The sequence below is a fragment of the Urocampus carinirostris genome, chromosome 3 (genome assembly GCF_059441175.1).
Source record: "Urocampus carinirostris isolate Australia breed hairy pipefish chromosome 3, RoL_Ucar_1.0, whole genome shotgun sequence".
In the NCBI taxonomy this organism is placed as follows: domain Eukaryota; kingdom Metazoa; phylum Chordata; class Actinopteri; order Syngnathiformes; family Syngnathidae; genus Urocampus; species Urocampus carinirostris.
Window position 1 is genome coordinate 31,095,513 of NC_142351.1, and position 16,437 is coordinate 31,111,949.

The following is a 16,437-nucleotide window of genomic DNA, read 5'->3' on the forward strand; positions in this document are numbered from 1 at the left end:
ACCGGAGTGCAGATAGATGCATTTCTGGGTCCATTTGTTGAAAGCAACTGTGAACACGCAGCTTCTTTCCACCAATCAGAAAGAAATATTGGCTGAAAACTTGGCAAGGGAAATGGAGATAACTCTACTTGCTAAAGGAATCAAGCGTGAGCGTTTAATTGGCATTTTAGACTGCTGTGGTTGTCCTGATTTCTGTGACATATTGCTGTGACTCCAGAAATAAAGATGAACTCTTAAAACAGAGCGATTCTGGGCCTAGATACTGTAGTTTGTATTTTTGATGTGTTGCTCCATTAATCTTAGTTTGTTTTCTTGCCATATTTCAGTTTCAATCAATATTATACAATAGGGCCAATTCCTGGTAGCATGTTTATTTCACCGCCAAAATTGAATGTTCGCTGACATCTAGCGGTGAAATGGAAACATGTCATAATGAAATAAAACTATTAACCCCCACCCCCACCCCCCCAAAAAAAGACAAAAAAGACTATTTACTTCAAATAAATGACACAAAAGGGTCTTAGATTTTGTTCGGTGATCTGATCAACGTAATAGTGCAGATATTCAAAGTACAGATGTGTATTCATTTAAAATGTTTAATACACACTTAATATAAAACGTTTTCTTCATATTATAACGAAAATATACACTAACAAAAGTTTCGGGTCGCTTAGACATGTTCATCATTTGACAAAAGCAAAAGTTTGAAGGACCAGTAGATGGGAAGCGCACCCAGATATTGGCTAGGAGTATGCTCCCTTCAAAAGGCATGCAAGAATGTTTCTCCCCCTGTCTTATAGGGAAGGGGTGTGGATTTGCAAAATGGAGCATGAAACTAACAGGCACCTCCGGGATCTCACATTACAAGGTAAAAGAAAGGATAACTCCCTCTACAAGATTTAGTACTGCACATTCCTAAGACGTCAAAGGTTGTATGATAAGATAAGGGCAGAAGACCATTGCTGGGAGAGTACTGATAAGAAAGGATACAGTTAGTAAATACTTCACTAAAATATGTAGACAAACATGATGTGCAAGACACTGAATCACTAATGCCCCCAATTAGCAGGTAGGCGCCTTGCATGGCTGACTCCCTATTGGTGTGTGAGTGTGTGTGTGAATGGGTAAGTGTGAAGCATATTGTAAAGCGTTTTGGGAGGTCTTCATTGACTTGAAAAGCGCTATATAAATGCAGACCATTTACAACAACCAACATAAACAATGCTATCATCAAAGTAATGCTGTAATGACCAAACAATAAACCTACTATATCTGGAAAACTCATCTAATTGTAACAACGTACTCAGTGACCTATTCTAACAATCTAACCGTACCTATGCACAAAATATTACAAAAAAGTGAATGCTCAGACAACAAATAATCTTAAAGGTGCTGCATGGAATTTGGAACAACGTCTGACTTGTGTCAAGATTGCAGCCTCTGTCAAGTTCCTCATATTGCGCGTGGAAGTGTGTGCATTAAACTCTTCCTTTTTCATATTTTTGGGTGATTGATTTGGCATTTGGACTGTACTGAAAACAAGCATTTTCTTCTTTTCACCATTTGCATGCTAAACTAACCAAAAAAAAACTGCAGTGAGGAGCATAAAGTTACACTTAAATACCTCCCAAACCTCCACCCCTCCTACCTTATGTGTTCCACGGCCTGAACAGCTTTGATAAAAAGGAAGATAAAAACAGATAGGGGCTGTAGGGAAAACAATTCCAAAGGGTCTTTAAACACAGTTGAGCATTGTTGATAAATATTTATTAGAGAAAATATTCTATTTTCAACTTTTTAAGGACACCTCAAACAACGCACACCACCTTTAAATTATTCAGTGACATTGTGCTTTCTAGTATCATGTAACAAACTGCTGTTTCCACTCATTGGCGCTACACAAAATCATAAATGATTCCATGTGTACAGTTGAATGTTCAATTAGGGATTAAATCAAACATATTTTTACCTGTTTTCCGAAATAAATACCTGAATTGAAAAACAAACATTCTCTAATCGGATCTAAAGTAAAATAATAAAATGAAAGACGCTGGTACCTAAATTATTGTCAACCAAGACTAGAATCACCCAAAAAGATGAGATTTTCAGATAGTTATGTATTGATTTACAAAACCTTTTCTTTTTAAATTACTAATACAGTGTTCCTACAGCTGAAAACAAGTTCATTTCAAGACTTCTTTATGCTATTTGAAATATAATTCAAGACCAAGTCAATAAAGGAAAAACACAATTGAAACAAAACAAAAATCACCACATGAATTACAGGCAATCACACTTGGTCTGTCTGAAATATTTCCCTATGAAAAACATAGCTCTCTCCAAAGTTTTATACGTGGAAAACAACAAGAATGTTTACAGTCAAAACTGGAAGATAACAACTAATTCCATAGACTTTTCTACATTGATTAGCATTCTTTAATCATGAATTATGAAAAAAGAAGACTTCTTTACTAAATCTTTTCAGTTCAAACGAATATAAATCTTATGTGTTCAAATCTTGAAAATTGGATTTAAGACATTTTAATGCCAATAAAGGCCTTATTTTCAGGATAATTAATTTATTGCTTTTTAAGACTTTTCAAGGATCTGCAGGAATATTGCTGATGCGGTCTATAGATACAGATTTAAGGCAAGGCAAGTTTATTTGTATAGCACAATTCATACACAAGGCAATTCAAAGTGCTTTACAGAAATGGCAGTCAGGTTAAAAACACACAATAAAAGACATTGAAAATTTGAAGTGTGGTTTTTAAAATGCATTAAAACCACACATAAAACATAATAAAATCAATGAATTGAAATAAGGTAAAAGTGAAGAGTGCAGATAGAACCCTTTCAGTTGTATGCACAGTTAATAGATATACTTGCATATTTATCCATTCAATTTTGAGTTAATTCACATTTAGTGATGCAGAATGGAGCACCAAATATTTCAAATGAATCTAGAATTGGAGATGTGGGCGGGGTTGAGTTTTGTGTACCTCTGCATGTGTGTTGAATAGGAGTGTGTGCAAAAGAGGCTTGTGAGAGAGGAAGCCAGAATACAGTAGAAGAGAATACCTTGAAAGCAGGTAGGTTCTCTCCTCGTTCCCGAAATGGATGTTGAGCGTAATCTATTATCTCTTCCTTTCTGAGTTAGCTAATCCCTTTGGTAAATGTCTCCATTAATAAGCCGGGGGAGCTACTTGTATTCTTTTCATCTCTATTTCTTAAAATTTTAATTCACAATACTCTACCTTTATTCAATTAGTAACGTTGGTTATGATAATATTTGTAGAAACTCTGAGTAACTTATGATATGCTTTTTCATTTTGGAAACAAAATGACAGCCTCACTTCTCAATATTTTGGTTGTTGAGCTAATGCAAATAATGAAATGAAATGTATTCGTGTAATTTTTTTAAAAAGTTCTTTATTTTTGTCATTAAATTAAAACAAATAGTAGGATTTTAAATAAGGTAAATTAGTTTGCACATTTGCTGTAAGTCTGGTTTGAACCTTTCTTTACCAACCCATTGATAAATGATAGGGCCCATCTGTCTGTTTAAAAATTCAAATGTGACCTTTCAGCACGCAAGTTTACCCACCCGATTAGACTGTGGTTGTTGTCGTTATTCGTTGTTTTGTCTCGGGCCTCGGAAAAAATCCTTTGGTTAACTCGTCCACCAACATAGCTAATTCAACTTTCATGCTGTGTAATGTGAGATCACTCTTAAATGGGTCACAAGATTGAAGATAATACGGGCCTGTATGGTTCTTTCTGGGAAGTAAAGGAAATTTGCTATGTTGGCTGTCTGTCACCCACTCTAAACTCTCAAAAATAACCAAAATCCAACCTCTCTAATCTGTTTACCCGCTTTTCAATTTTTGATACTTTAGAGGTTAGGTGCTTCCACAGGCAACCTGACACCTTAGCCATTCATCCTTGGCCAAAACCATCTTTTTGTTCTTTCAATAAGGTTGAGGGGTTGAGAAGGTGCTTACATGTACGCAGTCATACTAAGAACAGTTTTGTTACATTGGCCGGCCGTCCATTTCACACATCAAGGTGACCCACTTGACCCCATTACTGGCGGTACCTTCCATTCCTTGTATTCTGGGAGCTGAAAAACAAAACTCAAGTTCAATGCCGAGAGAAGAACAATGAGTCCTGTGTATTTTCAGGAACTGAAGCTCTTTGCGGACTCGCCTGTTTTTAGGATGGGACATTTTAACCACAATATGTAGAAAAAGACAAATCAACCCTCCAAGACACAACCTTCAGAGAAACAGGTCAATTTCAGATGTGTGTAGGGCTGAAAACTACGGAGTATCTTACCCATTAAACGCAAGCTGAGAATGGGGAAAAAAAAAAGTGTCAACCTGGCTTCCTATGTTCTCGTTTTTTTGTTGCTTTTTTGTCTCTGTTGAATTTAAACAGAATTTGAGTCAGGTCATGTTTATTTGTGTAGCCCTTAATCACAAAGAGTCTCAAAGGGCTGCACAGACCACTGATTATTGTAAACCACAGACCATTATTAGACCATCCTCTGATCTAAAACCTACATGAGGGCAAGGAAAACTCAATAACCTCAACATGAGGAAACTGAAGAAACCTTGGGAAGGGACTGCACATGAGTTCATCCCCCTTCCAGGATGACCAGGCTGCAATGGATGTTGCAATAACAAATAATACACATTATCAACATAAAATACAGGTTATTAATATGCAATAGAATAGAAGTGTGTTTTAAGCTTAGATTTAAACATTAGACATATGTCTACCGAAAACTCCCCTTCCCAAATCAAAACACTAAAATAATACTTTTAACGGGCTAAATTGTATGACATCATGCAGTGGTCAGCAACCACCGGGCTGCAGACCGGTTCCGGGCAGTGGATCAGTTGGTACAGGGCCACACTGAAAGAAAAATAAATTACTGCATTTTCTGCTAATAGCCTATTTATTTGTGCATACCATTTTTTCACTCAAAAAAAAAACCTCAGAGTTTGGGTTGTACCGAGGTTTAAAGGGGATCATTTCGCTGACCTCATTTGCTAAGCATTGGATGCAACCGGAATTGGATCAGAATTTAGTGAGATAGATAACATACAAAAAAGTTTTTCATTTGATTTCATCATCTCATCTCATCTCATCTCATTAGCTGTACCGCTTAGCCTTATTAGGGTCGCGGGGGTGCTGGAGCCCATCCCAGCTGTCTCCGGGCAGTGGGCAGGGGACACCCTGAACTGGTTGGCAGCCAATCGCAGGGCACATATGGACAGACAACTCACTCACTCGCTCATTAACACCTAGGGACAATTTGGACGGGCCAATTCACCTGAAATGCCTGTCTTTGGAATGTGGGAGGAAACCGGAGTGCCCAGAGGAAACCCAGGCAAGAACGGGGAGAACATACAAACTCCGCACAGTAAGGCGGGTAGCTGGATTTAAACCCACGCAGGAGGTTCCCACGACCTCAGAACTGTGCCGCACACGCGCTAACCACTGCTCCGCCGTGCTGCCCTGATCTCATCATCACACTTTTTATTTATGGTGCCACGTTGAACAACGATATAATGGAGCATGATGGGAAAGCATTCAGCCAACATGATATTGTACAACGTGGCACTATGAGTAAAATTTTGTACGATGAGGTTAAACCTAATGCCCTTTCCTATGTCATCTAAATTTCCTAATGGTCTAGCGACTACACCGTGGATTTTGGATTTTTACTATTATTATATTACTATATTTGCTACAAAAGGATATTGCTGACCTCTGTCCTCAAAGCTCAGGCATTGAGCCCTTCAGTGGAATGCAAATATAGACTCTAGGTGGTGCTCGAGCTCTAGTTCCCTCTGCACTTTATCCAAAATGTATTGTATTTTTCAAATAACTGTTTTCTTTAAAATGATGTAAACAGTTAAGTACATAATGACCGACAGTCTTTTAGAAAAGTCTCAGTATTAATCAAGAATGCACTTTTTTTGCGTGTAATTTACTCTTTCCAACAGTTTTGTAAAATATGTTGATGCTCAAATGCTAAAATGTTGTCCTTAAGTAACTATTTCAATTTTTTTAAATAGAAAATGGTAAAGTTCCAACTTATCTAGCACACTTACCTACAATTTTTAATTAATTTTGATCCGTGGTAAACGGGATGATTAAAACATCTCATCTCATTAGCTGCAACGCTTATCCTCAGTAGGGTCGCAGGGGTTCTGGAGGCCATCCCAGCAATCATCGGGCAGTGGCCAGGGGACACCCTGAACTGGTTGCCAGCCATTCGCAGGGCACACAGGGACAGACAACTCGCTCGCTCATTCACACCAAGGGACAATTTGGACCGGCCAATCCACCTGAAATGCATGTCTTTGGAATGTGGGAGGAAACTGGAGTGCCCGGAGGAAACCCACGCAAGCACGGGGAGAACATACAAACTCCGCACAGTAAGTCCGGTAGCTGGATTTGAACCCACACATGAGGTTCCCAAGACAATGAAAATGTTTTGCATTTATATTGCGCTTTTCAAGTCAAGACTTCCAAAAGCCCTTTACAATGTGCTTCACACAATAGCGGTCGTGCAGCCATGTAAGGCGCTAACCTGCTTATTGGGGGCATTAGGGGTTCAGTGTCTTACCCAAGAACACTTCAACATGTAACACGGAGGAGCCGGGATTCAAACTGCGATCTCTTGATCCCAAGACGAGCGCTCTACCTCCTCAGAACTGTGCCGCACACGCGCTAACCACTGCGCCGCCGTGCTGCCCGATTAAAACATTGATAAACTTAATAACATCATTTTAATATTAAAGGTAAATTACATTCAGTATGTGGAAAATAGCAAGTTGTGTTGGTAGATCTATTTGGAACACTTATTAGCCAAAACAAGAACAATTTTAGGTCTGAATAGTATATTTTGTGTCAAGGAATGAGGACAATGGTCATGCAAGAACAACTTATAGTCACTTGAGAAACTGATATTATGCTGTTGAAAATTATGTCAAAATGTAACGCTGTTTCAGCGGAAACAACAGTTGCATAGGTCCTAATTAGTCATTCCTTAGTGTGCCTTGAACCAAAAACAAACCTACATTCTGACCCTCTTTGATTAACTTGCCGAAGCTTTTTGTCATGATCTTTTAAATGTTTTCAGGATTTTGATCCATTATTGTCTTTTTGATTCTTTGTAGGTGGAAAACACTAACTGACTAGTGTTTTTTTTTTCAACTGCAAGCCGCAATGTTGCTTCACTCTCAAGAGAGAAGACCTCTCCTTGGGTTTTCGGCACTCTTAACACAAAGCATTCCTCAACAAAGACTAGCAACAGAAGTTCCTCTATGGAGTCCAAAGGAGTCAATCTTTCCCTCATATTCCCTGACTTCATCGCCTCCGTGGGCAACACAAGCGCTCTCCAATTTGTTGCAGAGCGAGAGAGAATTACAAAGCCTCAAGGAGCGCCAGCAAGCTGAGGTGGAAGAGGTGAACCGGGAACTGGATAACGCCTCGATTGAGGCTCAGAGAGAAGAGCGTCGTCTTCTTGAGGAGGTTGAACAGGATCACAGAGAAGTGCAGCGTTTTTTCAGCCAGTTGAAAAGGGAAAACGCAGCAGCATCAAGGGTGGCGCAAACACTTGTCGATCAGCAGATCCGAAAAATGTGGCAGCTGAAGGAGCAGGTCAAAAGATGGGGCAGTACTGCTGGGGTTGCCGACAAAAATCAACTACAAAGAGGGGTGTCAGAATTCACACGGCCGTGGGAAATTTCTCTTACAATTAAAAGGGTCCGCTTCCTACCAAACAAGTCAAAAAATGTTCGGATGGGCAGGGTTAATGTCTATGAACAGAGCATAACTTATTCTATTGGTGTTTGTGGTGCCCAAGGACAGAAGTGTGTGTTGCACTCAGGAGATTCAACACTTTCAAATATCACCCCAGTCAAAATCACCAAAGAAACGTCAACAGTCAAAACAGGGCAAAGACAAAGTCCAGAAGGGAGCACAAAGAAGAGTGGGAAACGACAAATTGTTCAGCCACAAAATCTCATCAGTAGTGTTGCAAATAGGGAACTTGATTCAGTCAGGGCTTTTACACCAAGAAATCGTGGTCTAACAGAATCTTCCCAAGAAGATGATGTAAGCTTGGTGAGCTTGGGCGTACATGAACAAGACCTTTTAAAATCTAGTCATGAAGAATCTGAAAGTGAGGAATCTGATGGCAAATGTCAACAAACCAATACGTATTCCACTGGAAAGGGAAAGAAAAATGAAAAAGCCTTTGTCCGTGTCTCATGTGATGATATTTTCCCCCTTCTGGAAAGTAACTTCCCGTCTCACCATTTTTCTCAAAAATCCCTATCCATATCAAATGAATCATCAAAGGACTGTGAAAGCCCTCCATCTCCAATAGCCAGTGAGGATTTAAGTTACACGTGTCCTGAGAAAAGATCCCTTAATGAATCCTTTAAGCGGGAGTTTCACCATTCTCTTTCTTCTGACAAGATCACCTGTACACTAAACTCTGTTCCCCATGGTGACAAAGGTCACTTTAGAACCATGAGGAAAGTCAATAAATTGCGTCTGGCGCCTGAGGCAACTTTTGACCAAAGTCAGGGACATGGATCAGAGTCAGAACCTGACAATTGCACGGCTAATGAGCTAAAATCGCATTCCCGACCTCAGACTACCGATGGAAAGATGTTTGATCAAGTGAATCGGTCTTTGTCAATGCCAGACCAAGAAACCAAGGATAGAGAGCTTCTAAGGAGTTTGGAGGAAAATGATGGTTCTGCTGCACTTGACTCTGCTTATCTGGTAAGGAAGTTTGGAAAACAAGGATCGGGCCGAACTGATTTCAACCTGCCAAGCGGTATCCATGTAACAGAAAAAGGACTGCTCTTTGTGGTTGACTGTGGAAATGCTCGGGTTCAGGTGACTGACCTCCAAAAGAACATCGTACAGCAAGTGTCCCCTTCTGGATTGGACAGGTCCCGCATTAGCAATTACTTTGACGTAGCCGTCAACTCCAAAGGCCTCATCGCTCTGACATGCGCCGCCCAAAGGGCCGTTTTAGTCTTCAATCGTCACGGACGCCTCTTGCAGACGTTTGGCGGCTCGACCAACGGTTCCATCAATGAAGGACTGGATGCTCCCCGAGGGGTGACTGTGACTCGTCAAGATGATTTTTTGATCGCCGACATCAAACGCGGCACTGTTACTTCCCTAAATCTGGACCCCAAAACCGGGGCTAGGCTCTGGCGTACTGTTGTCACTGGCTACCATCGGCCATACCTGCTGGCTGCCTGTCTCACAACTGGGCTTGTGGCGCTGTCAGAAAGAGGCAACGAAACTGGCCATGTGCCATGCATACGTATTTTGGAACCTGGGTGGAGTACAATAAGAGTCTTGGGAGTATGTTCTGGCCTTGGGCCTGTCCTAACCTGCCCCTGGGGCCTTTGCATTGACAGCAATGGGAATGTGCTGGTAGTAGACTGGGGGAAGCAGACATATCAGGTTCTCTTCTACCCATCCAATGGTTCCGGCTGGCCAATAGTGACTGATAATCTCAACAGTCCAAGAGGTCTAGCTCTGCTACCTGATGGCCAGTTTGTTATTTCGGACAGCATGAATCACTGCATCAAGATCTACCGCTACAAATGACCTCCTGAAGGCTTTAGAAACTTAAAAAGTTTCATAGGAAAGGTTTTCATAACTTTGATGAATGAATTTGTAGACGCTATTAATAATAGGAGGAAACATTTGAATCTCTTCCTTAAATGTAATTTTCTATTTGAATTATAATATTGACCGTATATAATAACAAAAGTGATCGTTAAATCATAAATAACCGCTCGTTTGTTTTTGAAAATCTAAATCAATGATTAAACTTCACCAATAATGTTGATATGCATGATGAAATATTAGGCTCTTATTGAAAATTATTGATGATATTCCCACACGCAAAATTTACAGAACACAGGATGGATACAGATTCCTTGTGCTGGCAGATACTTGAGAGTGTCCTATTGGTGGTTACTGGTGGAATGGTAGATGGCTAAGTTGTAATTTGGATCCATCATCAGTGGTGTCACTAGGTGGTTTGGCCACAACACTAAACACCCTCACCAGGAGTGGCCAGCCCAGGGTGAACAGTCCTGATCTTGCGTCAGTCCTAATCCTTCATGAGAGTTGCCTTGTTGGGCAGCATACTTCTCATGAAACTACGCAAAGCAAGGGCTTTCTTTACGCTGAGTCAAGCTGGCCGCATACCCCCAGACGTGCTAATTCCAGCTGTGTTTAATCCTGATGAATAGCCACTGGCAGCTTCTATCACCTGATGCAGCTTTGATGGCTTTTTACAGGCTTTGGCCTCAGATTCCCTGGTCAACCAATAGCTTGGTGGTAATATCTTGCAACAAAGCCTCTGCAGCACACATACACTGGGTGGACCTGTATGTTCCAGCCACAATGTTTTGCTTCAGCTGCAAACTCAGCCTAGCGTAGGTGTTTTCTCTCCAAAGTCGAATCCGCTGAGTGCCCCAAGGTACTGTGGGGTTCATTATGAAAGGCTTTTTCCGTGAAGGTGACCACAGCCAAGTCTGGTCTGAGTGTGGGTACAGCGATTTCTGGAGGAAAAGCTGTCTGGCCGCCAAGATCGGCCAGCATCATCCAGTCCGAGTCCAAGCGTAGCTGGCGACACTCAGTTAGTATGGAGCTGGCTTTGGTTACCTTAGCCCCTTCACGGAAAAAGGTAGTTGCCTGATGGTGGTTGACTAGTGGTGGTGGTGGTTGGGAGTTGGTGGGTACTTGCTTGTCTCTCATGGTAGGTACAAGGGTCTAATGGACCATGATGTGCGACCGCATGTAAGCCTTTGGGTGAGACTATTTTTGCACCCAGTAAGAATGTGCCTTAAGATGGCTGAAATGGGACAAAGGGTACACACTGGGTGTTGCCCAAACCACTGGTGAAGATTAACTGGTATTCGAAGTACACCATATGTAGCTCTGATGATAAAGCTCAACTGGCTTGCTTCCATGACCCATATGTCCCTCCAGCTGATGTTGATTCTCCCCACACAGTCCCATCTCGTCTACAGACCCTGTTTGACAAGATAGACTGCCTTGGCCCATCAGGCAGCTTTCCCCTGGTGGCGTACTTTCTCCACCACCATCCCCCTTAGTTCGGTTGCTGTGGCCTTGCCCCAAGGTGGGGAGATGCTCGTCAGGCCGTCTTCATTCACGCCATGTTGCCACGATTGGTGCATTGCTGCTCACTGCCAAGTCTCTAGATCCATTTAGTGTCAACTGGGGTCTTGTCTTTGCATCCTTGAACTCCTCTGTGAGACTGGTGAGGGGAACCTTGACGACGCCATCTCCATAGAGACCTGTGGAGGTAGGCCATCGTGGAACGCCGACCAACTTTTTGATGTACCTGTGACTTCACTTTCCAAATTTCTCCACAGTTGAGATTGGGACCTCATTAACTGCGAGGGGGCCACAGCATTCGAGGTAGAAGTCGGAACTGCAGGCTCCAGGGTTTTAGCTTCCCAGGCAGTTGGGTGTTGTAAATGGACTGCAGACACAGATGTAAATTGATTTCTGTTTACCCTGTTCTTTAACTCTTATTGTTTAAAAACAACACACCCACAAAAGTAAAAAGTGAGATAACCTCACTATTAAAAGTACGACCCCAAAAAAGTATGTAAGGTAACTGGGATTATGAAAACTGACAGTTAACACTAACACATTAAATATCTCCAAAACTTACAACACAACAGGGAAAAGCTAAACAACACTCAAGTTGCTGTGGGAGCCAAGAGGTAAAAACAATGAAGGCGGCTGACAAGAAGAGGTGGACACAACCAACAAGCTTGACACAAAAAACAGGACAACATAAATAAAACCAAACTCAACATGAATGGAAAAGGAAATAATTCCCAAAAAGGGCGACCTAAATGATTACTCCTGAGAAGCAACACATAATGAAACTATTATGTTAACTACACTCAAAAGACACTCAACTCCATGAATAAAAGACTGCCACATGATGATTGCTCACCACTAAGCTGCTTATGACCAGTGTTGGGAATAACGCCATTATTAATTATTTTTTCAGTGTCTGGTTGAGCCAACAAATGATTTTTTTTCCTCTGTTACAACGGTCAAAAGCTGTGTGTCACTTTTGCTGCACAACGGCAACCTGACGCTGGTTTTCCGCTCTCCTGTGAATTATCTATGTCACCTCTTTTTGTATCCCGTCAGCATTCAAAATAGCGACCACCATATAGTTAGATAGTGATAATGAATATAGGATTTCCAATGCGCCGAAAGAAAAGGCGAATGAGTTTGAGTTTTGACAGCACCAGACTCATGTTGTTGGCTAATGAAATTTCTCCATGAGCCAGCCTTGGAAACTAATGAATACTCATCAACAGCTGGTTCCCTCAGAGACGCCTTCTTTCTTGTGATTGGTCAAGATGCTGTTTTGGGGATTCTGTGTTGTTGACTTTAAAATTGTTAAGCATAAAAAGGTTAACCTTATTTTGAATTTCATCTCTTTTTTTGTAGATTTTTGATGGTTAAATTATATTTCCTGTGGTTTTCAGTGTTAGTGTGTATACATAAAAATGTAAAGTTTGTTCTTTTTTCTTCTTTGATCCTTCCTTTCCCTTTCGTTATTGTATTTTTTTTTTTCATTTTTGTCTTTTTCCTTATTTCTCCCCCTTATTATTTCATTCTGTGCATAATGTTACACAGTAACTGGTAATGTGGGGATGTAAAGCAACAAAAACACCCTGAAGAGCCTTTTAGGATGGGAAAGAGACGATTCTTTTGAGTGAGCCGAGCCAAAAAAGCTGGTTCTTTAAAAAAGTAGTTGGAATTCCCATTTCTACCAGTAAACTTGGTGTTTTGTATTTGCTCTGAAATTTTCAAATTCTTTGGCAAACAACAACTTCTTTTTAAAGTAACGAAAGTAGTTACTTTCCCTGGTAATTAGTTACTTTTACTACTAAGTAATTTAGTTACTAACTCAGTTATTTTTGGGAAGAAGTAGTGAGTAACTTATTACTTTTTATAGTATCATACCAAACACTGCTCAGTGTGGCACAGCAAGTTATTTTTCTTCACCTAAATGTAACTTATGTCTACCTACTTCTTTACTGTTATGATAGATTAAAGCCTGTCTAACATATATATATTTTTAATTAAGAATTACATCTTATGCTGGTGTGGCATAAGTTGGTCTTTCACCTGACCTACGGAGTTCAGAACTTTTGCCGAGCGGATCGATTAAACATATTTGACTAGGTTGAGTCATGCTAGGTTCCTACTCATTGTGCTTGAACTTGATTTTAGGGACTATTGGCTAAATTCAAAAATAATTCCTCTTCTTTTTGTTTTCGTTTTTTTGTTGGGACCTTTGCTTATGCTGTCAAAGAAAGTGAGTTGATTTGTCACATGAATAATCACAGTATGCTAAAGTGCTTTATGTTACGATTTTTCAAATCCATGTTTTGGTTTGGTGATCACAGAGGTGGTCCTGTAATTCCCAGGTGTCAAATTAGATGCCATCACCTTGGACTATAAAGGCAAATATTTTGCAGGTAAGGTTTATTTCACCTGACAATAATTTCCTTTAAAGAATAAAACCTGTGTGTTAAAATGCTTCATTTGCTATGGAGGCCCACTACATCCGCTTGTACACCCTCTATGACAATCTTCAGACATTTTGATCACTGAAACACAGTGTTGGGCATGTTACCTTAAAAAAATGAATCTGTTATAGTTGCTCACTACTTTTTCCAAAAAGTAACCAAGTTAGTAACTTTGTAGTAAAAGTAACAAATTATCAGGGAAAGTAACTACTTCTGTTACTTTGAAAATAAGTTGTTGTATGTCAAAGAATTTGAAAATTTCAAAGCAAATACGAAACATGCGTTTACTTGTAGAGATAGGAATTCCGAATATTTACAGAGAACCATTTTTTTGGGGCTCAGTTTACTAAAAGGAGCCGGCTATTTTGGGCCCCAAACAGCTCCTCAGGGTGTTTTTGTCGCTTCATTCCCTAGATTGCCAATTATTATGTAACATTACGCATGGAAGGACTTAAAAATGGGGGGAAATAAGGAGTGAAAGAAATGAGGAACAAAAATAAACAAAAAGGGTAAATACAACATGCCCTGCGATTGGCAGGCAACCAGTTCAGGGTGTCCCCTGCCCACTGTCCGATGATTGCTGGGATGTGCTCCAGCAACCCCGCGACCCTACTGAGGATAAGCGGTGCAGCTAATGAGATGAGATGAGATAAATACAATAATTAATGAAAAATGGAAAGACAAAAAGAATAAAGAAGAAACTTTACATTTCATATAAACACGTTAAAACTGAAAAACAAAAAAATATAAAATACAAAACAATTTCAACGCTTTTATGCTGAACAAATTTAATTTCAACATCACAGGATCCCCCAAAATGCATGTTGACTAACCGTAAGAGAAGAAAGGCGTCTTGGATGGAACCAGCTGTTAATTGGTGGTGAACCGGTTCCCTTCGTTGATTTCCAGGAGCCTGCTCATAGAGACGTTTGGTTCGCGAATGCCACGAGTCTGGTGCTTTCAGAACTCAGGATGTCACAAAAGTGAGCACACCCCTCACATTTCTGCAGAGATATCATCATAATGTTTTATTGAACAACACTGAAGAAACATTACTAAACAACACTCAAGTTGCTGTGGGAGCCAAGAGGCAAAAACAATGAAGGCGGCTGACAAGAAGAGGTGGACACACAACCAACAAGCCTGACACAAAACAACATAAATAAAACCAAACTCAACATGAATGGAAAAGTAAATAATTCCCGAAAAAGGCGACCTAAATGATTAATCCTATGAAAGGTAGTCTGTGTAAATACAGCAGTGTAAATGTATTTTTTCCCATCAAAAAACTCAAAATATAGCCATTAACAACTAAATTGGGAACAAAAGTGAGCACACCTTAAGTAAAAGTTCCTGAAGTTAAATATTTTGCAGAACCACTTTAATTCTCCTGTTCATGTATTTCATGATAACCTCACAAATTACCACTGAAATGCTCTTCCACTCCTCCATGACAGCATGACTGAACTGAATGATATTCAAGATTTTGTGCTTCTCAACCTTCCGCTTGAGGATGCTCCAAAGATCTTCGATGAGGATTAGAGCTGGAGACATGTTTGGCCAGTCCATCCCCTTTACCATTGGCCTCTTTACAAAACTTTGGTCATCTTAGAAGTTTATTTGGAGTCATTGTCAGGCTGGAATATTGCCCTGTGACCCAGTTTCTGTAAAGAGGGGATCATACCTTCCTCCAGTATTTCACAGTACATCCTTGAATTTGTGTTTACCTTGATGAAATGCAACTACCCAATTCCAGTGGCACTCGTGCAGCCCCAAACCATGACATTTCCAACACCATGCAAGAATTTAGGTAGGATATGTTTGTACTCCTCACCTGGTTGCCGCCACACAAGCATCACACTATCCGAGCCAAATAAATGAATCTTTGTCTCATCAGACCAGAGGATATCTTTCCAGTAATCCAATTACATACTTCTTTACATTGGGTTAAAGTGATGTTTCTTCAGTGATGTTCTATTAGACAATATTTATATCTCTTCAAAAATGTGATGGTTGTACTCATCTTTGTGACATACTGTACGGCGTTATCCGCATCACAGCTGAAACATAGAAAGAGGTGACAAACGTAGACAAATAGATCCTACAGTGCAATTTTCAGCCAATCAGAACGCAAGGCAGGCTACAGCCCTGCCCCTTTTTGTATCACACATAATCCTTGGCATGTTGGCTTCACCAACTCAACGTGCATAGGATCGATGGGAACCGAAACAAAGTTGGGTTGGGTTTGGTTAGTTGTCAGAGAGAGAAGTTTGTCAGTTATTGCGGCCGCCTTACTCGCACTTTCTTTGAGTTTATCAAATTATTTTCAAATTATGGGATAAAATGGATGCGCAGTCCGTGATACACCGGAGTTTGTGAGACTCGTGAAGTACCGTAAATTCCGGACTATAAGCCGCTACTTTTTTCCCAAATGTTCAACCCTGCGGCTTATTCAGTGGAGCGGCCAATTTATGTAATTTTTCTAACGGCCATCAGCGGCGTTGGATTATAAAAGGTAAGATTAAGACCAGTTGAATATGTGCGCCAAGAAAGACTGCAACCTCTAAGTTTATGCATATATTGTCTTTAAAGGAAAGGTACATTCCGATAATGAGGAAGACGACCTTGATGTCGATGGTTATGAGGAGGAGATTGAGGACGATCTACCGTGAATTTCACAATTACGGGATGCTTTCTTTTGCCAGACACATTTGATGCATGGCAAGCGTGATCCTACTAGCATGTTGGTACCTTTCAAAGGAACGGTTTGGGATGGAAGTTA

The 16,437-nt window shown here is 40.5% G+C and overlaps 1 protein-coding gene and 1 long non-coding RNA gene across 2 annotated transcripts; one reads left to right on the forward strand and one right to left on the reverse strand.

The window, feature by feature from the left end:
• Positions 1-2,638: 2,638 nt before the first annotated feature.
• Positions 2,639-15,620, reverse strand: LOC148369430 (uncharacterized). Its single transcript, XR_015850012.1, has 3 exons — positions 15,490-15,620; positions 14,489-14,659; positions 2,639-4,123 (listed from the first exon to the last, which is right to left on the reverse strand). It is a non-coding gene; the product is annotated as an uncharacterized LOC148369430 (long non-coding RNA).
• Positions 7,229-10,755, forward strand: LOC148369431 (uncharacterized). Its single transcript, XM_088331453.1, has one exon. The coding sequence runs from the start codon at positions 7,246-7,248 to the stop codon at positions 9,658-9,660; it is 2,415 nt and encodes an 804-aa protein (XP_088187579.1). The 5' UTR covers positions 7,229-7,245; the 3' UTR covers positions 9,661-10,755.
• Positions 15,621-16,437: the final 817 nt, after the last annotated feature.

What these genes read in the sequence shown, in the direction of transcription:
- LOC148369431 (XM_088331453.1), top strand. Translation starts at nt 7,246, where the DNA reads ATGTTGCTTCACTCTCAAGAGAGAAGACCTCTCCTTGGGTTTTCGGCA.